The sequence below is a fragment of the Polypterus senegalus genome, chromosome 7, assembly GCF_016835505.1.
Source record: "Polypterus senegalus isolate Bchr_013 chromosome 7, ASM1683550v1, whole genome shotgun sequence".
In the NCBI taxonomy this organism is placed as follows: domain Eukaryota; kingdom Metazoa; phylum Chordata; class Cladistia; order Polypteriformes; family Polypteridae; genus Polypterus; species Polypterus senegalus.
The window spans coordinates 61,269,290-61,291,559 of record NC_053160.1 but is presented as its reverse complement, the minus strand read 5'-3'; the positions used below and the strand labels follow the sequence as shown (position 1 = coordinate 61,291,559).

At 36.6% G+C, this 22,270-nt stretch overlaps 1 protein-coding gene across 1 annotated transcript in view; it reads right to left on the bottom strand.

The window, feature by feature from the left end:
• pde4d (phosphodiesterase 4D, cAMP-specific) overlaps positions 1 to 21,663 on the bottom strand; it is a 1,397,741-nt gene extending 1,376,078 nt beyond the window's left edge. Inside the window, exon 1 of the mRNA XM_039758727.1 lies at positions 21,570 to 21,663. Coding sequence (XP_039614661.1) covers positions 21,570 to 21,611 — 42 coding nt within the window. The 5' untranslated portion in view covers positions 21,612 to 21,663. The remainder of the gene's footprint in view (positions 1 to 21,569) is intronic.
• Between the last annotated feature and the right edge of the window lie 607 nt (positions 21,664 to 22,270).

Below are 22,270 nucleotides of genomic sequence, written 5' to 3'. Positions count from 1 at the left end.
ATTAATATTGTTTTTATTAGTATGCTGCTGCTGGAGTATGTGATTTTCCCCTTGGGGATTAATAAAGTATCTATCTATCTATCTATCTATCTACAGGTATATATCAATCTATCTATCTTGTTACTGAAAAAATTGCAATGCTTGAATCTCCATCTGCTTCTGATTCTGCAGGCTGCTTTGCCACCATGTTTTTTGTTTCAGTCAGCTATTTTTTTTACGACACTAAACCTGCATTCTAATCACATAATTAAACAGGGTCTCAGGGGACGCATACTTTGCACTCTGTTGTGTATGGTAAGTGCCTAGCCTACAAAATAAAACTAAACAATAGTTGAAGGCTTTATTGATGTTTTAGACAACCTAACCTAATTTTTATATAGTGTTACATTACATAAACTTGAAATCAGGGGCTCACTATATCCATTTATAATCAAATATTTGATTAACTACATTATCAGACACCTTTACCTCATCCTGTTGACTTACTTGAAAATAATCAAGGAAAGGGCCATTTTCAAAAGGAAAGACACCAGTCATTAGATGAAAATGTAAAGTGTAAATAAGAAAAATTTACATTTGTGGTAATAGTGGTACATTCAAGATTCATTCAAAATTCTGGAGGTTTAGCTTCAAAAATGAAATTTTGTACTTGGATTCAAATTTTATTCTCCCATTACAGTTTGTATCAACACGTGTTTTCAGTAATTTGATTAAGATTAGAGGACACGAGACCACATTAAAATGCACTTGTGATTGTGATGGTGTCAGACAGGCCACATTGAGAGGTGGTAGGAAGCACATTTAACAAAAGTGTAACTGTGAATACAATTTCTAGCTGCATACAGCACCCATAAATATGGAAGTTAATGTAAATTCTGCTTGGAAAAGTTGAAAAGTGACATTGGAACCCAGACTTTATGGGTTCAGCAAGGGTCATATTTATTCCTGTCTCAAGAAATTTCGTTTTATTGTAAGTTTTTGTTGGTTTTCAAATATTATTTTTTACTATTTTTCTGTTTTAATGTGATATGTATTTATCACTATTTTGTATGTTAATTATGTCCTGTTTGTTTCTTTGAAGCATTTTCCTTGTGTTCTTTATGTTGAGCTTAGGGTGGTGGGGCCACTTGATATTGCAACTGGGAATCACATCCATATTATTTGAAAAAGCAGCCCTTGCAATCGCTGCTTTGACATTGTGATTGTTGTCCTGTTCTTTGGTTTTGTGTTTTGCATTTTGTAATTAGATTCCATGCTTTTCAACCTCTGGACTTTGTTCTAAGTTACTATTATTGGATTTTGAATTGGCTTTGTTCTCTGTAGAGGAGAGTGATTTTACTATGTTTTATTTCATGTGCTTTAAAGTGTTAAGAAGGATTATTGACAATATTACTTTATATTTAAATTGTGTGTTCTTTTCTTTCTTTCTTGTCTAACCAATAAAAGAGGAAGTGTTTGTAGAGACAACAAAATGGGTAAAAACAAAGCTCTCAAGCGACTGGTACAAACATGTACTAATATAGTCTGTCAAAATGACATTGGACAGAGAGGGGCTAGTAATGTTCATCTTGGTCCTAACAAGCATTAGCAAGTCAGCCGCTTAAAGTGAAAGTGTGAATTGAAGAGAGACAGATCCAGGAAGGAAGAGAAGGAGGAAGAACGCAGCCATCATGAGACGCAGAAATGTAACCGTAAAAGACTGAATGCTATACAGCTTCATCTATAACAGCTCATAAAATATCCATGTTATAGCACTGATTTTGACGACCCATTAATATTTAATGTTAAAGACTGTAATGACTGAAAAAAGGCTTATTGACTTCTTACCTTGTTGCTCTCTCTTACTATCTAAGGTACAGAAAAAAGAGAAATTGTCCCCATATAGTAAAAGTGAGGTATGGTAATAGTCAGAGCAGGGTGCAGTTGGGTCTGTAGTCACTGCGGCATGTACACTGTGTCTGTAGTATGTGTCTCCTTCTAGACCAGGTGAGTGCAAGGATAAGCAAACAAGAGTGTGTGTGGAGGAAAAAAGATTGGATCTGCTGTATGTAACAAAGAATCTGGGCATGAGAATAAAAGTATATATGCTTTAAGATAGGGTCACCCCAAAACTCTTCCATGGTAAAACATTCACTTTCAGGTTAAACTTTTCTTTTCTTTTCAGTGTGGTCCTGCTTTTTATTTTTTGATTTGCATTTTGAATTCTTATAATAAATCTTTAAATATTAAATATGGTTTTCATGACCCATAGAGCCTTTTGCCCTCTAATTGGGCCTCTGCATCTTGATTTTGGGGTTATGCTGCTTAGAGTGGTAACACATGCAATTATGTTCTGACCTGCTTTTGTTTTAGCAGCTTTCACCCTTTCTGAGATTTCAGAGCAGCCAGATCACAACATCTGTGTGGACATTGTATGAACAAGATTCAAGATTCAAGAGTTTTATTCAACACCCACACACAGTTATAAAGGTATAACATTTAGTGAAATGAACAGCTGGCCTCCAGGATTTTGCAAAACAAAAGCAAACACACAATGGAATAATAAAGTTAAAAAGACAATAAAATTAAGTAAAATGAACTAAATTAAATAAATTCAATTAAGCTAAACTAGATTAAAGTTCATTTAAAATCTGAAAAAGCAGGAAGCATAAGGGGACTGTGCATTAAGTTCAAATAAATGTACAATGAGTTTTAGGTTTGAATGTCTGTTTGCATGTCATAGTTCGGGATCCTGATGGCCTGAAAGCAAAAGTTCCTCTTGAGTCTCTCAGTCTTTGGCATGAAGCTGCGCAGCCACTTGGCTGAGTTAAGCAGTCTGTTACTGGGGTTGGTAGACACCATAATCATTTTAATTGGTCTGTTTCTGCTGAACACACCACTCTCTGCAGGGCTTTGCGACCTTGGACTGAGCAATTCCCAAACCATGATGTGTAGCTGTGTGTGAGGATGCTCTCTATGGCACTGATGTAAAAAGTTTTCAAGATAGGTGGGGGGACCATGAATTTCTTCAACCGCCTCAGGTGATAAAGGAGCTGCCTTGCCTTTCTGACCTGAGTTTGTGTATGCTGGGTCCATGTCAGGTCCTCGGAGATATACACACCCAGGTATTTGAAGCTGCTCACCCTCTCAACAGGAACTCCATTTATAGTGATGGGGCTGTAGATCTGTTGCTGCTTTAACCTGAAGTGCACTACAAGCTCCATGATATTGCTGACATTCAGTGAGGGGTTATGAGTCTGATACCACACTTCCAGGTTATCTACCTCATCCAGATAGGCCTCTTCGTCATTGTTGGAAATGAGGCCTAAGACCAATGGGTCATCAGCAAACAACAATAGTGTTGGAGCTAAGCTTGGGCTCACAATTGTGTGTTTAAAGGGAGTACAGCAGAGGACTCAGTACACAGCCTTGTGGAACTCCTGTGCTGACAATGTTAGTGTTGAAAAAGCAGTTGCCTGCTTTTACCACCTGTAGCCTGCCTGTTAGAAAAGCTAGCACCCAATCACAGAGGGAGATGTTCAGTCCCAGGTCTTTAAGCTTTGTGGCCAATTAGTGGGGGGCAATGATATTTAAGGTCGAGCTGTAGTCTATAAAAAATGCAGGAGTTACCAGTTGTAATTATAATGTGGCTAAATTTAATCTGGATACAAAGCCATGATGACAACAAAGCAATCATGACATAAAAAATAATTTTGTACTTAGCTTATATTAAATAATCATTCAATGTACAATCCATGTCAGGCACTTTTGGGAAAACCCCATTACTTCTCTAGGTGGTGTTGGAGTGCTCAGAATCTTGGAAGTTGTAAAGTAACTGAGGACCACAACTCAGAGGTCTCAGGCTTAAGTACAAGCTATCAGTTGTGTGGTTTCCCAAGACATTTTTTAAAACTTTGAAATAATATTGCTTTAACACAATAAATCAGTTAGTTTTTAACTCTCTTTTTGCTAGGATCTGTACAAAAAAAGAACTTTATCAGAATTTCTCTCAAAAGAGCCCAAGAAATATTTTGTCACAGACTGATACTTCTTAATAACGAAAGCAAAACACACAAATGTATAATAAAAAACAAAAAAAATAAAACATAATAATAGTAAATAGAAATAAAATATTTATTGAAAATGAAAGAATAATATTTCATATGCAGATTTTGTATGTTATGCAAAGCTTATTAAATATACAGATCAAAGTCAGTCAGTAATTTTTTAACCCACTTATTCCTAAACAGGGTTCACTGGTTGTTGTTGGAGCCTATCCACCTAGTACAAGGCACAAGGCAGGGACAAACCCCAGGACAGAGCGCCTGTCCATCACAGGCTAAGCACAAGCATGTTTTTGGACTGTGGGAGGAAACCGGAACACCCGGAGAACATGCAAACTCCATGCAGGGAGGACCCAGGACACAAACCCAGGTCTCTCTACTGCAAGGCATCAGTGCTACCAACTGCACCACCGTGCTGCCCACAGATCAAAGTGACACACTGAATACTGATTGAACCTCACATCGGCCAACAGCAAATATCCAAAAAGAAAACGAGAATAGCACTGTGATGAATTAAAAACTGAATTTCAAAAGAAATAAAACACTAAGCCTGTTCAGTTATTCGGCTTATTTAACCCCCTTTAGTGATGAAACTCCCCAAAACCAACAAAATGAGCTGTCATTGCAAAAAAAAAGTAACAAAATCATGCTTTCAAAACCAGAAAATCGATTTCAAAAAGCTGAATGCCTATAGAAATACTCAGCTACAAACTGCCCTTGTTAGCTGCATGTTTTATCACAGTACACTGGGACAAGGACACCGTGTGTTTCAGCATGTGTGCTATATTGCCAAGATAGCGGGGGCGTTGACTACCTGAACTGAAAGCTCCTCTAAAGAAGCTCACTTAATAGCAAGGCACACAAATGACAGACTACAATCCAGCAAGCTGTACTCTTCAGTGTGTCACTTAAAGTAAGGCAGACAGAAAGCAGCATTTCTTTGGCTCTTGAAAAATAAAATTCCAGAAGTACTTTGACATTCTTGTAAGAACAGAAAGTTGTAGACAAATAAAAGCACCTTTATATCAAACACTGTGTTTTATTGATACCTAAATCACTAAGTGGAATCCAAGTTAGTTATAAAATCTATGCCTCGTCGAGTCAATATACACCCACACCCACAAGACTGAGCCGCATTTTAGTTTTTTACCAAATTCCTGCACCACCACTGGCACCCAACACATTTCACCACAAACATATAGCTAATCAGAACAACCAGAGGTCGTGACCTGTGATTTCGCCATATGGTTTTGAAGGGTAACTACTTTATAGTTTTTAGAGATTGTGGAAATACACGTTTTTCTTCATCTTTTTCCACTTTTATGTGGGGTGCATACGCTTGATCAACCTTCTCCAAACAGCTCAGTCTTGAACTTCCTCACCAGTCAAGCCCTTTTCCTTCAAATATTCTTTTACTATATCCATCTGCCTCTGCATTGGCCTCCCACACTGTCTTTTTCCCTGTATTTCCATCCAGATCACTGTTTTGCACACATATTTATTGCGTCTCCTCATCACATATACATACCACTTCAGCCTACTTTCCTGTACTTTATTGAACATCTCTCCCATTTTTGTTGTACCTCTGATTGTCTAATGTCTTACTTTGTACTTTTTTTAAATCCACACATGCATCTCAACATTCTCCTTTCTGCCAAACTAAACTACTTCTCCTGTGCGCCCTTTGCTGCCCATGTCTCAGTCCCATACATCATTGCTGGTCTTCTTCTATAACACAATAACTTCTTCCAGTTGTTTAATCCACACTGCACTCTATGGGTTATCTCTGCATCTAGTTTTCCATCTTGGTCTACCACTGATCCTAGATATTTAAATTTATCCACTCTTCTCAATAGCTCTCCCTGTAGGGTAACTTGTGAATCCTGATAACCATCAAACCTCATACAGTATATTCTGTCTTTTTTCTATTTATCTTCAACCCTTCTCCATTCTTCCAACTTCTTCTCCACTTCTTCTTTTCTGGTGTTAGTATAAATTATACAGTGTTCGTGGTTTCAGAATTTTATACAATGATAAGTTGACTATCTCTTTGTTTAGTGATTTGGCTGTGACGAAAGACAGGGCAGACTTCAGTTGATGTTAGCTAAAGGAGAATTTTGTTTGCACATGAAGTGATATGATTGGTTCAATCAAAACCCAGTTTCAAAGTCTTTCATTAATGTTATGTGCCTTATGTAAACAAGATATAGATTTTTTTTAACTTTCATTAATTTTTCTTAAAAATAATAATTTGTAACTTAAATATTGTTGTTTACAAGATTCTTATTAAAGGTCTGATATAGTTTATCTTGATTTGGGTTTTATCTAAACAAAAGCTGAATTTGGAAGAAAAATGTGTATTAATGCTTGCAGATTGGAAATATTGTACATTTTGGTATCGATCAGAATCTAAATCTACAAGGGTGGAGTGGTGGCTGTTAGGCTAAAGATCTGCACCAGCAATCCCACAAACACCAGAAATGATTCCACTCCATTGGGCCCTTGAACAAGGCCCTTAACCTGCAATTGCTCCATTCTGGGTGTGACGTTAACCTGCATCCAGCCCTGCAAATAGGTCCTCTAACTTGTAGGTAAAACATGGGGTTTGGTGGCAGGATTGGCACTCCAGCCACTGTAAAAAAAAAAAACACCTCACATTTCATTGGCTGCACTCGGGTTCTAAACTGGGATCCTGAGGTGTTTCGTCGTGTGCTGGGTGCGACAACATGCTGTATCAATGTATGCCCTAAACCTCTCTCTCTAAATCCATCTTTTACTGTATACCTACTGCAGAGACCTATCTGTTAAACAACTAGGCATATCAGTGTCTCATCTTAAAAACTCTGTAAAACAGATTTGGGAAGAAGATTTTATTATCACTTTCAAGTGACGACAATACCAGTCTTCAAAAATGAATTCTTCTTCAATGTATCATAAATTTAAAGAATTAATACAGTTTAAAACTGCTGCCAACTCATGCCTCTCTAAACTCAGAATATATTGGACTGTTTGCAAAAGTTGCTACCAGGTATCAGTTGGATAAATATCCTGACATTGCCAATTGTCTACTGAACAATTGATTATATATAGTTTAATGGCCTTTAGGAATACTAAGATAGAGTCATTGTCATAGAGCCTTCTTTGGAATTATCATCCATTCTGTTCTATTCCAACAGACTTTGTCAGTCATTTGGTTTAAACGCATATTTTATGAAACTGTATTTGCAAACAATCAAGTCACTATTTACATTGTCCATTTATTATCAAGAAATTTACACCTACAGCATCAGCCCGAGGGCAGGAACTGTGGCATTTTTCACACAGAATATAAACCACAAAAACAACTGGAAAATTCGACACAATTCAACAAATGCATGTGGCAAGAGAACTTGGAAAGACCATGTTTAACAAATGAGAAAAATGTGTTATGTAATAATGTTAATGAATATATAAAAAACAGCAACTTGAAGAAGAACTATAAAATAATGTTTAATTTAGGAAGTGGTAAACATAAAAATAGTACCCTAAAATTGCTTTTACATTGCTTAATATTAGAAATATTCACAATACAAAAATTATTGACAGAGGCACATAAATCTAATACTGCAATACTAATGGAAATATGACTGAATTCTACAGATGAAAGGCAAGTAAATATAAATGTTATTTAGAAGTGAGAGGCAAGCTTGAAAATATGGAGAGGTAATCATATAAAACAGAAAGTCATTTGAATACAAGGCTGCAAGTGGAAGATGAACCACATCTAAGTAAGAATAATTGCGATAATATGATCTCTGAAGTTGTGAGGCAACTGCACTAAGTACGGTGCTACCCTTTTATGTTTTCATACCATACCATACCATACAATTTTCTAACCCCACTTAAGGGGACTGGAGCCTATCCCAGCAAGCATAGGTCACAATGCAGAAAAAACGCCCTGGACAGGACACCAGTCCATCGCAGGGTGCACACACAAAACGCCACAACTAGGGCCAATTTACCATCGCCATTCCACACAACATGAACATTTTAGACTCTGGGTGGAAACTGCAGCACCGAGAGAAAACCCAAGCAGACACGGGGAATACATGTGCACTCCACACAGCGAGGACCAGGGATATGAACCCTGGTCTCCTTACTACAAGGCAGCAGCGCTAACACTGTGCCACCGTGCTGCCCATTTTCACATATAATTACTTTAAATTGTTTGTTAATTTATAGTCAATTTTAAAATACATTGTATTCACTCTGCATTACATTTTTCTGTGCTGTTATATTGAGACATTTGGCATTTTGATTTGAGCATAGCCTAGTGTCTGGAATTTTAATTAGAAAGTTCAATTATATTATTTAACTCTGCATTCTTCATTGTCTAGCAAATGACACCATTAATTAATTACTTTCCTAATTACAGTAAGTGCTGTTCTTCTGCTTTCTAACTCACTTACCTAGTCCAGGCTAATGAAAAGCACAGGGTGCAAGGCAGGAACCTACTCGAGATGTCAGTACCAGTCCATTACACCCACAAAAATCCATTTTAAGTTGCCAGCTACAGTGCCATTGGCAGTCTTAGAAATTGGGATGAAAAGCTGAGTACCCATAAGAAAACTCACACAGACACAGACAGATCTTGAAAATTCCAAAAAGACAATTTTTTTGGGGTTGGATTTAAACCCAGGAGTTAAAACAAGTGGCAAGCATTGCAAGTGCCTCCCACTCAGTTAACTCGATAATGATGTAAGACATCGTATGGTGTTAAGCACTACCAGCACCTGGCATATAGAAAAGATCTGCAGTGGCTGGTGGTAAAGGGTACTTCAGTTTTGCACATATATACCTGTTCATTTGAATAGTAGTATTTATACTGCAAGAATATCATTAGGAGTTACATAAAAAGTACTGCTCAATTGAACATGTTTATATTTTTCAATTGCAGGACTGTATGTGAAGCACAGGTTGCTCAAGGGAGCATGTTCAGTGCTCATGCACAAGTCAATAATTATCTGCACTTTTGCAATAATTTATTTTTAGGATGGCTATACAGCTTTCACCTGTGCATATGTGGAAACACGGTGTGCCTGTGGTCAGAATGGTAAAGTTTTGCTCTTGATTAATGACCTTCCTTTGTTTTCTAGGAGTAAACATGGCACTTCATTTTCAGATTGAAACAGTGAATAGTAATCCACTTTTCTTGGGCTAAAGGTATACCAGGGACCAAAATCCATAAAATGATTTCTGCACAGCAGTGTTTTACCATGGTGAAGTGTTTATGAATGGACTGAAAAATTTGAAAGTGTTAAGCATGAAGAAGAAGTGGGACACCCATCTATGTCCAAAACCGATAACAACATTTAGCAAGTTGGTATCATGATTCTGATGAACCGACAAGGATTTTGGTTCCTGGTACACCTTCAGCCCATAAAAGGCGTCTTACTGCTCGCTGCTTTTCTTTGAAGAGAGAAGTGTCTATGTCTGCTCCTAGAAAACAAGAAGAGAAAGGTTGAAATGTCTTCACTGTGACCACAGACACATTTCTACATGCATGCTGGGAAAGCTGTACTGCCATTCTGGACAAAATTTATCAAAGAAGTGGGGATAATTATTGACTTAACCTCGCATTTCCTTTTCTTGACAATCCCAGAATTGTCCACAATATTCAGCACTATGGCAGATAAAACATATGACAGACAATGCCATAGTTCATTATCACAATTCAAGTGATTATAACAAAGAGTTCCAACAAATTCACAAGGTATGCATAGCAGAAAGTGTGTGCAGTAAGTTGAGGTGAAATGTTCAGTTTATACCAGCAAAGAACTTTATAGGAGAGTGTTGTGGTCTACTTTCAAATTCAAAATTAAAAGCAACATAATTAAATCAGTAGGTTTTTTTTTTAATTCTACAAAGTTACAAATTTTTAATGTGTGCATATACGCTTGTGGCAGGTGGCAGGTGGCCGGTGCCCATGCCCGGCCGAGACGCCCCTGCAGCATATGTTCCAGGGAAGCAAGCATGGGAAACCCAGTATCTCCCCCTTGACTCTAGATGGCAGCCACCCTGGGTTAAGCAGTGCCTCGGACTCTGGCAGGGCTTCATGGGGGTTGGAGTGTTATGCAGCCCTGTTGGGTTCAGCAGGAGCTGCTGGACCCTTCTGGGCACTGGTTTCGCCACACCCGGAAGTGCAGCCAGATGTCAGCAATCAAGCACGTGGAGCACTTCTGGGTGTCCAATAATAGGAGCCATCAACCATCACTCAGTGGCCAGAGTCGGGTGGAGGAGGACAAGGTTGCCTGGGAGGAGTGGTGGTGCAGAGGAAGAGTGCGTTACTTTTGTGTGTTGGTGCTTTGGAACTTTGTTGTGGCTGGGGGACACGAAGAAGACATGCCCTCCAGCTGTAGAAAAATAAAAGTTTGTTTATTTTATACGTGTGCCACCATGTCCAATCTGTGTCGGGACGGGTGCTTATATAGTGCCTTGTTACATAATAAAAAATACTACTACTGTACTTAACAATGTGATGCAAGTCTGTCATTCTGTTTAAACATTTATTTAAAACAGTAAATAAAAGAAAAGAACAACTAAACTGGCAAACTCAGAATTTTCTTTCGGGATTTAATTATATGGGGCTTTTTTTCCAGTTATAATATCCCTTAAGCCAAAAAAACAAAGCGATGAACTTACTTTGCTTTATAAAGAAAAAGGACTGTTTTAAAATTGCCAAAATCTCCTTAAATATTAAGTAGCTTTTCATTCAATGGCAGAAACATTATGTATAGCATTTGTTTTGTATAAGACACTCTGAAATTAGTTAATATTATAATACAACAGAAAGCAACCACTCTGTTTATACTTGGTCATTTTTAACACTGAAACATTGTTACACTGTCAATCCACAATAATTCTTGAGCAATATTCTGTGAAACTCAACGGCAGCCTGCTTTTAATAGCCTGTTGATGGAAGCATTTCTATTCAAACAGTAGAATTCCTGTAATGTACCACGCCACAACAACATCCGTATTGTTCCACAAATAGGAGTTTTACAGTGTACAGACCTCAATACCATCACCAACATCATATATATATATATATATATATATATATATATATATATATATATATATATATATATATATATACATGCAATTATTTTTAGGGCAAAATTGACCTAAGAAGAGTTATAGCAAAACTTTCTGATATGTTTCAATTTTCAAAATCGAAATTCAAGTTAAAGGCCCAGTTCTTCACTATCATTTTCAGTCTTAAACTTCCATGTCCATTATTTACTACTTTTTGCCATTACTTAGAATGTATTCTCCATTTTTATATTAATTTATGGATTTGTTCTTTGAAAGATGCCCTTCTACAATGAAGACTTGGGTACAGTGTACAGGCTTCTACTGTATGTGTCTGGGAGCCTTGGACTTCAGGAGCTTTGTATTCCTAGAACAACATCTTTGCTAAACTAGGACTATGGGAAAAGGCCAAACACAGAGTAATTCAAGAACAGAATTCCAGTAAGTGTAGCATAAAACCTATAGAATCTTTTCCAAAAATGGTGGTCATGGTTACCCTTGCATCAAGTCATCTTATAACATTTTGCTGCTAGTTTTTAAATCACTAAATGGATATGCTCCTGCCTTTTTATCTGTATTGTGTGTTTTACACCAGCCATCCAGATGGCTTAGATCTACCAATCAGTTGTCTCTTATGGTCCCTCGCACTAAGTGTAAAACTAAGGGGGACAAGGGCTTTTGCAGCTGCTGCCCCTGGTCTGTGGAACTCTTTACCTCATTATATTAAGGAGTCACCTTCAATTGAACTGTTTGAAATGAGACTGAAGACTCATTTCTATTCCCTGGCTTCAGTGACCTTCACTGATACTGATGGTTGCCCTACCCTTAATCATCTTATTTCTTTCCTTTAACTCACCACTGGCTGTATCTCATTTTATTGTCCTTTATTTCTATTTATTTTATTTATGTTCATTGTATGTTTTAATGTAAAGCACTTAGGCTACAGCATTACTGATGTTGTTTTAAATGTACTCTATAAATAAATTGACATTTACATTTACTTTCCATACACAACACAAAGACAGGGGAAGCCAGTCATGTTATAGGCATGTGATAAATCTGGACAAACACAGTTTAGGAATCAAAACTGATTTTATGGACATGGAACATAACTTCTCTGGAAATGAAGGAATCATAGATTATGAAGAATATTTAAGAGTACTGGGTAGTTATAGTTCTTTTTTATGACTCATCAAGATGAGACAGTTTCCTGATAGATAGATAGATAGATAGATAGATAGATAGATAGATAGATAGATAGATAGATAGATAGATAGATAGATAGATAGATAGATAGATAGATAGATACTTTATTAATCCCAAGGGGAAATTCACATACTCCAGCAGCAGCACACTGATAAAAAAAAAATTAAAATGCAGGTAAAACAGGCAATAACTGAGTAATGTTAACATTTACCCCTTTGGGTGGAATTGAAGATTTGCATAGTGTAGGGGAGGAACGATCTTCTCAGTCTGTCAGTGGAGCAAGACAGTGACAAAAGTCTGTCGCTGAAGCTGCTCCTCTGCCTGGAGATGACACTGTTCAGTGGATGCAGTGGATTCTCCATGATTGACAGGAGCCTGCTCAGTGCCCGTCGCTCTGGCATGGATGTCAACCTGTCCAGTTCTGTGCCTACAATAGAGCCTGCCTTCCTCACCAGTTTGTCAAGGCGTGAGACGTCCTTCTTCTTTATGCTGCCTCCCCAGCACACCACCAAGTAGAAGAGGGCACTCGTCACAACCGTCTGGTAGAACATCTGCAGCATCTTATTGCAGATGTTGAAGGATGCCAACCTTCTAAGGAAGTATAGTCGGCTCTGACCTTTCTTACACAGAGCATCAGTATTGGCAGTCCAGTCAAATTTATCATCCAGCTGCACTCCCAGGTATTTATAGGTCTGTACCCTCTGAACACAGTCTCCTCTGATGATCATGGGGTCCATGAGGGGCCTGGGCCTCCTAAAATCCACCACCAGTTCCTTGGTCTTGCTGGTGTTCAGGTGCAAGTGGTTTGAGTCGCACCATTTAACATTCACATTGTAATGTGAAGACCAATATTTTGAGCACCTAGCACATAACAGCGCGAGGTAGAGCAGATTCTTCAGCAGAGCCAAATGGTGCTGTGACATGGATTTGCTCTATTGGGGAGCAAATGTAATAGTCCAAGTATATTCAGGGGGTTGAAGAGAGCATCACACACTAAAGCATGCTGTTGCAGCTTAAAAACGGTCCTATCTGAAGAGAAAGAGGAGTTATCCTTTGGGGATGAAGGAGTTGAGAGAGTTCTTTAGCTACAACACCACTTAATCAGATTCCTGAGCAGTGATGCCCGTTTGCACTGTATTCATTCTTGGAGACTTCAATGCACACATCAGAAATGGCAAAATACACCAAGAGGTGAGACTGGGAGGAATGGCCTAATCTGAAAGTTGCTTGTATGTTCACCATGTAGTGTGGTAGGGTGTAGGATTTAACTTTCCAAATACTGTTATAGAGAGTAGGACAAAACTCAACTTCATGTTGTTCTGGAGAAATTATGTTAACATGATTAGCAAGCTTGTTAGACTGAATGATCAAGGTAGTTTTTATATTTACATGGTACCAGATATCTGGAATCAAAGGAAAATAATCAACATTGCAGTCAAGTCTCCTGATCTAAGAGCATATGTGCTAGTCATTGGGGTAAAGGGAGATACTTATATATCATCTTATCAACATTTGATGATGGGCTGCCTCAATGGGTTGAAGTGTCAGGAGAAGAGACTCAGTAAACCTATCTATCTATCTGTCTAAACCAAAATGGGTATAGGAAGAATATCTAGCAGATGTCTTAGTTCACGATCAGTTAAAATCTCATCACCAGAAAAACAACTTCCACAAGTCAAAGACACACAGGTTGAATGAGTAGAGATAGCTGTTAGCAACTACGGCTAAAAAAGGTCAACTCCAGTCATGCCAGCTATTGTAGGGTCTTTCAGTACATAGAGATGATGAAAGATGTTGTCAAATTTAACTATAACGTATTTTTTTTTTTTTTGCAGGATAATCTATAAATGTGAGTGATATAAGAAAGCTGTCTAAGCAAGCATGCCTTTTTAATACTACATGGAAAACATGGACAGTATCTTGAGATTAGGAAGATATGTTGTTGGTCCTCATTTTAATAACAGTAACAAGAGGGAGTTTTTGCCTTGAAAATCTTTTGTCAGGATAAACTATTTTCCTTGATAATATAGCTAATAATCAACCCATAAATGCTGGTGAAACAATGTGGATTATTCCTGACTATGAAGGAATTGTTTGTTCCTGAATGGATTTTGTGAATTTTGAGTTACACTATAAAGATTCATGTAAAGAGATATCTGGAAAGAAAGTTATAAAAATAGATTGGTTAACTAGATATGCTCTGATGCTTTCTGACCACAATTATATTTCTATTCTATATGAAGTCTTTCATTGTGTAAATTATTAAAAATATTATGCAACCAGTTGGTAACATAGTAAACAAAAACAACGAATGAGATCCATAAAGCTGAGTAATTATACTGTATGCAGCAGTGTAAAAAAATTAAAGAAACCCAAAAACTGTTTAAAACAAATCAGACACAGATACTTTTAGCTTCATAATTGACATATTACTCAAAGTATGTTTTTCATAGCTCATTTACAAATTCAAATATTTATCCTTTATCCATAGCTTCTTCATGTTGAAAAATCAGTCATGCATGCTTCGTGACTGTTGTGACACACGGGTCATGATAAGCTCATACTTGAGACTAGAAAAAACATCCATTCAACCTTTAACCCATAAGTTTTGGACAGTCTGGGCCTATCCTGGCTAGATGGGAAATTTAGATCATACATCATGATATCAGAAATTGCTTTTTGAGATATTTACATCCATCCATTTTGAGTGTTGTAAAAAGCAAATGAAGAGTTGGCAGCATTAGGCAGAAGACAAAAACAAAGACAGAATGAAGCTCCAGTCTAATTCTGGGCACACTCATGCACAAACCCACTCTTGCTCATACAAAAGCAGTGCAGTGTACAATTGCCATGTTTTAGACATGCAAGGAAACAGAAGTACCAAGAGTAATCCCATGAGCACAAGGTTAGAAAATGTAAGTCCACACTGCTACTGTCACATTTTCAGACATCCAAAAGTACACCAGAAAGTACTCAAAGACAAAAATGTAATAATGGCATTGCCTTCTAGAGTAAATGACTTTAAGAACACCTAGATAGGAACAGAGCCACGTGATGCCAGAGTAATGGGTTTGTCTGTTGTCTCTATACTGGCTAACATCTGAACTACATAAGAGGATAAACATTAAACTCCAACCTGACACCCTCCATTGATGTATTTACCAAAGACATTCTGAACAGATATTGGGTATCTGAAGATCTAATACTGAGGAATAACAGTCTTCGCTGGAGAGTGAGAATGACAGAGACAAACCTATCCTAGCGCCAGACAAGGCAAGTGAAACTGTGACTGACACTTGCCGACTAAAGCAGTTCAATCTGCAAATATTATTAGCTTTAAAATTGAAACTTGTTTGGTACCTCAAAACTTTTGGTTGTGTCCCAATGTTTCTTTACATGATAGATAGATAGATAGATAGATAGATAGATAGATAGATAGATAGATAGATAGATAGATAGATAGATAGATAGATAGATAGATAGAATCTTCATATATCCCAAGGAGGAAATTTAAAAATAAAATAAAATGCAAATAATACAGATCTTTATTCAAAATTTAAAAATTATTATCATAAAATAAAGGTAGGATGGAGCGCAACACAAAATACAAGAATAATGCAATACTAATATTCTACTTAGTTTCTCTTAAAATTGGTAACTCTTCTTCAATGCCAGTGAGCCCATTCCACTGTCTAGCCTTCCAATTCCAAGAGGTGACATTTTACTTCAATTTTCAGGCATTTCTGGGGCAATACCCAAAACTATTCCCATTCAAGGAATACTCCATCCAGCCTTTCCTGCAGAGCTCCCTCTGCTAGCTTCAAATCTTGCTATGTTGTTTATATTTTAGCCAGGGCTTTTTTCCTGGATTACATTCTTTTTCTTTGTCTTTTTGTTTGCTTTTAAGTATCTGTGATGTGTTTATATAATATTTGTTAAAATTGATAAGTTTTGTTTAGAATTTAGGTTCAGTTTAATGTTCTCTTATGTTCTTTGTGTTTTGTGGGTGGTTCCCCAAGAGGCGGGGCCTCCCTGAAATCAATGCTGCTGAGTAGTGGTGCATTTTTGTTTTTAGGCGTACATTGTGAGTATTGTGTGTTTCGTTTTTATTTAATGGATATGTTTTTGTTGAGCCTTTCTGCTCTGTTTTTCTATTCTCTTATAAATATTCTCACTGTCTTCATGATCATTTTTATGTTTTAAACTCTGGGTGCTTACATTTTCTCGTCCTGTGATGTCATGTGCCTTTGAACCCTTGCATAGACCTAATCCCTGGACATCTTGTAGAGATATAGATAAAAAATATATGGCATAAAGCTAAATATTCATTATTATCAAGCACCAATAAAAAAATTAAGATCAATCATATAATCAGTTATTAACAGAAACCGTTCAAGTGCAAAGACATACACTATATCAAAAAGAAATTGCAAAAACATCCAATTCTTTATCCTCTATCTTTTCAAATGTTGTTCGAGAAAAAAAATACACAAAAAAGTGGCTATCACACCACATCAACTCTAAAATCAACCACCACTTTTTATGTTTATTCAGAAGTCTTAACTGTTCTTTCCAACACAGCTAATTAATGCTGACTTCTCCAGTCCCTGCAGTAAGATTGCACATCGTCACACTTGTTACACTGCACCTTCAGTTTGGTTAAACTCTATTTATGTTATAATTTAGACTTGTGCACACGTACATGCAAGAGGATAAATGAATCCTTCCCTCAGTGAACTATTCCTGAATTCACAAGGCTCTGTAGCCTTCTAGGACTCACACATCCACCTGAAGCACATCCTTGTGCAGCTGCCCAGCCCTTTCTTCCAGGAGCATTACTATGCACCAAGGTAAGTGCACCACAACTATATATAAAAAGAAAAATACAGCAATAAATAGTTATTCAATATTGTACAACTTCCAGTTCTAACACCTTCTTCACTCACCACACCCTGCATTTAAGAGCCCTTGTCTTTCTATATGCTCTCTTTGTCTCATTCAGCAGACCTTTTACCTCCTTAGTAATCCAGGGCTTATTGTTTGAAAAGCAAATGCACCGCCATTGTGCTGACACAGAATATAGTCTGTGATGCAGTGACTGAGTCCGTCAATATTGTCCCCATGAGACTCATACATCAACTCCCGGTCTCTCATTTAGTAGCAGTCCTTCAGGTCCATTTCAGCCTCCAGGCTCTACTTCCTCACTATTCTGGTGGTAACTGGTTGACGCCTAATAACAGGCTTGTAGCTGGGAATCAGGTTGTGGTCAGATTTGCCTAACGGAGCCGGTAGATTACACTTAAAAGTCTCTTTTACATTTGAATACAGCAGGTCACTTAAATATTTATTTGGTAGATGTGACTTCCTCTAATGTAATCCTCCATATTGTGCTGTCTGTGGCATCTCTTGAAAACTAAGCAACTTGCTGATATGTGATTGAATATTGTTTCCGCTAATGGATACCAGCTATTTGTAGGTCCAGCTATAAATTTTTTCAACTTCCTTTTTGTTGTTGCTTTTAAAACCTCACACATCTTTGCCAAGGCCTACACCCCACCTATAAGTAACATTACAGATTAATGTAATTATATCATATAATGTTCTTAAGTGCACCTAAACCAAATCCAGTGTTACTGGAAGCCAGAGCCTGTCTTGGCAGCATTGGACACAGTGTGGGAACTAGCCCTGGACATTGGGACCAGTCTATCTCAGTGCTCATTCTTGCATTCACCAACACAGTGCCAGTTTGAAATCACCAATTAACCTGACCCAAACATCTCTGGGGATGTGGGGAAAAAAAGCTGGAGTGCATCGATGAAAACCTGTACAAGTACATCAAGAATATGCAGGATTCACTTGGAAAAGAATCTGTCACAGGATTTTAACCAAGTACGCCAGATCTAAGAGCCAATAGCAGTACTGGCTGTGCCACCCTGTAACATTATACATATGCGATATTCCCAAAATATTCATCCCATTATATATATTTATAATATGTATTTGTTTATTTGAAAACTTGAAAAATGACTCAGCCCCATTTTTTTTTTCAAATTTTATTTTCACAGCTTTTGCATTTTAAATAGTTTAATTTAAAATATTTTCCCAGCCATCTTTGAACACTTTTACCCCTTTTGCAACAGCAAGCTTAAACGTTAAATACAATATACTATCTAAAATACATTAAGAAATTGTAAAAAAAGTACAGCTAAATTTACAAGTATTTATGTCAGAAAAAAAAATCATGCAGGAAACAAGGCCATGTTTAATATGTGCAGTTTTCTCTCACATTTCCCAAAGCAACCTTTTCACTCATTTTATAACAGTTTGAAATGCAATTTGAATAAAAAAATAAAGAGCAACGACATAGCAATAAATGCAGTAGATAAATCTGAATGGCAGTGAAAGCATAAGGGAGTCTCTTATTTGCTGTCTAAGGCAAGTTTGTATATTATGGCTGTGCAATAATAAGTGGGGTAGAAGCCACTTGCACTTCCCAAGAATATACAGGATACATACATTTAATATATAAGCATCTATGCAGTACATTTATAGTAATTTATTAAACAGAAAAGTTAAAAACATTTGAAATAATTCATGCAATAAATTAAGCTTCATTCTTCCTTAGTCGATGGTGCATTTTAAGCAGCTAGACTTTATAGAAATATTCTGTTCTAAGATTGTATGCATGTTGTGTAAAAACTGCTTAACTTACATTGTCACAAAGGTCAACGACATGGCATTGTAATCTACACAGTTTAAATGCCATTGATGAAGACTACTTGCTCGAGTTAAAAACAATAATTTCTTTACAAGATGTAGTACTCGGGTGTTGTACCGTGTTAGCCATTATGAATGTAGAGATATGGCAAGATCTGAAGGAATCTATTAATTTTTTTACATTTAAGATTTCTCATTTAAAGATTAACCAATGTTATTTCTTGTCCTAGTGTGTGTATATAAACACAGGAAACTCCAGTTTCTGTATTACATCTTGCCTGGAGAAGGAGCCTGAGCCTCGAAAGCTTGTATATTGTAATCTTTTTAGTTAGCCAATAAAAGGTGTCATTTTGCTTGGCTTTTCTTTACAAGATGTATAAATTATATACTCTTTTTTGAGCACTTTTACAGTGACCAAGAAAAATAACAAATGTTTACTTGACATAACTGAGAGTGGTTATTGTATTGCATTAGTAATTAGGGCTGCCTCCAGGCTCCAGTCTGTTCAGGGAGTTTGCTCTCTTTCAAATACCCTCACTCATCGCTCCACTGTTTCAATATTCATTGGTTTCCCTGTTAATACCAACTAGAGTAGAGTAGAAGGCATCCACTTGACAGCACTTAGAAGCCATAGTAAGACAAAGAGATCAACATTTCCAGCTGCATAACTTAATTTTTAATTAAAAAATGAGTTGTATTTTTGGATGCTAGTTTATGCAGCAGAGAACTGACATAAACTTCTTATTTCAGATGCTATTTTAATGCTGGATGGGCTTCATCTCATACAATCAGAAATTGTGGAAAAGGCAGGAAGGGGACTAGACATCTATGTTAATCAGCAATGGTGAAAATTAAAACTAAAATGTGAAATTCAAACATAGAAATACTGAATTCATCCACTTTACCATGTAGGAAGATAAGTTAACTCAGCAATAGTAATGATTTACTCTGTTACTAACACTCTAATGATGAATCATTCTGAGAGTAGAATGTTGGTGACTTCAACCTGAGGAACGTTTATCAACATAACGCTGGACCTGCTCTGCGTTTAAATGTAAACCTGCAGCAAGATCTGACCACATCTTACTCCACCTACAAGCATGCTATCAGAGAGCGGCAGCTCTCTATCTATCTGTATAATAAAATATAAGAAACATGTCAGCTCTCACAATCACGTGAGCCATTTAGTGACTTTAATTATGAGTGTTGAATACAGGAGGGTCCTGCACAACAACAAAAAACAGAACAAACATATAGGAAAGTAGCGGCATTAGACCTTCCACTAATCTCTTTTTCTAACAACACCAGAATTATGGTAGCTGTAGCATCCCTAGACATTTTCTTGTATTTATTTTATTGTGGTTTATTTGTTTGTTCTGTTTTTAGCAACTGTGTACTTTAAATGTGATAAAATTTAACTTTTATTAATGTGAAACTGTGAAACGTAAAAGAAAAATTACAAGTAAAGTTTTCTTTATACAATTTGAAGTGATGACAGGTGCATTATTTCAGAAGAATTCATTTACATACCATTTATATAACACATTTTATATATTCACTGGCAAATACATTTACATTATTATGTACTGTATATAGAACAAAGTTTGAAAAGGCATTACTCTTAAAGTCTGTTCCAGAAATGTGACAGAAGTGTTTACAAGGCCTGCTACTATTATGCATATTTAATTTACTCTGTACTGCAAGGCTTGTAAATGGTTTTATGGCCACTACATGTGTGATTATATATGATGTTTTTTTTGTGAGATTATCTAATTAAAGTCTATGAGAATTGTGAGGGTGGATTTTGTGTGTACCTCTCTATTCAATTAGCAGCATGCTACTTTTATCGGACATATTATAAACAGACCGCAAAAGACATTATTTCTTTCAAAAAATCTAAAGTCTTAAAGCTAATAGTAATTTTGTAACACTTTAGTTTATGTACTGCAAAAATGCACCTATTATTTATTTACTCTTATGTAACAAAACCTTGTCAAAGACTTCTTTGGGTCTTCATAACACTTAGAAAACATCAGTAAAGTGTTTACTCAACTCTGCATTGTGACCTACTAATAAATCTTCACTTTGGAGTGGTCTGAGGTGGCATAACTGAGACTCATTTCTCTTGATATTATGTTAACAAATAATTTTAACAGCATATCAATATACTATCTTGGACAAAGATAACTAACCTATCTACTAATTTGTTATAAGTGTCATGAAGACCAAAATAAGTCTTTGTTAAGGTCTTGTTACATAAGAGTTAATGAGTAATAGATGCATTTTTGCAGCACCTAAACTAAAGGGTTTCTGGTGACTTCACAGGTTGAAGTTGAAAGTGAAATAATTCTGTCCTCAATACTGCTCTCTGAAATTTTCACAACAAAAAGAAGCAAGCTGGAGTAAAAATAAATGCAAAAAATAAATTCTTAGAAAGACGTGTTTCATTCAAGAAAATCTCAAAAGGAAAAAAAATATAGAAAGTTGGAAACTTAAAGGAAACTTAAAGGAAGAAAATATCTTACTCACACTTTCACTTTTGACATCCCCTGGACAAGAATTCTTTTTCATCCTGAGAGCTTCTTTTCTTGAGGGACTGTTTTTTCTTCTTCTAAGATTTTTCTCAAGACTCTAAAACTAAAGAAGAAAAGAAGAGCATTAGTAAAAGTGAACGCAGATAATCAAGGTGACTTTCACTAATTCAAAACAAAAAAATCTCTTTTCTTTTCATAGAATAACTGTTAACTACAAATACATAAATGTTTCTTAGTTTTTTTATCTTACATAAAGCTATAAGAACATTATCTTTATTGAAATAACAAAACGTAAATATGTATATTAGTCAACTGTAATTGTAAGTATATTAATCACTCGTATTCAAATGTGTATGTTCACAGTCTATGCACAGCCCATCTCGTACCACAATTATTAAAAATGCACGAGCATTAAACGTTATAAATCCAAAATTGATATTTTAATGAATGTTGAATATTGCTCGCCCTGCCCGGGATTGGTTCCTGCCTTGCGCACTGTGTTGGCTGGTATTGGCTCCAGCAGACCCCCGTGACCCTGTGTTCGGATTCAGCGGGTTGGAAAATCGATGGATGAATATTGTTGTATCATTTATTTCTGTGCTTAACCAAATTATTGCAAAAATGAAGATCTATAACAGTAACGGATGATGGAACTACAAAGTATTTTACACGGTGTTGTTCCACTGAAACCATCCA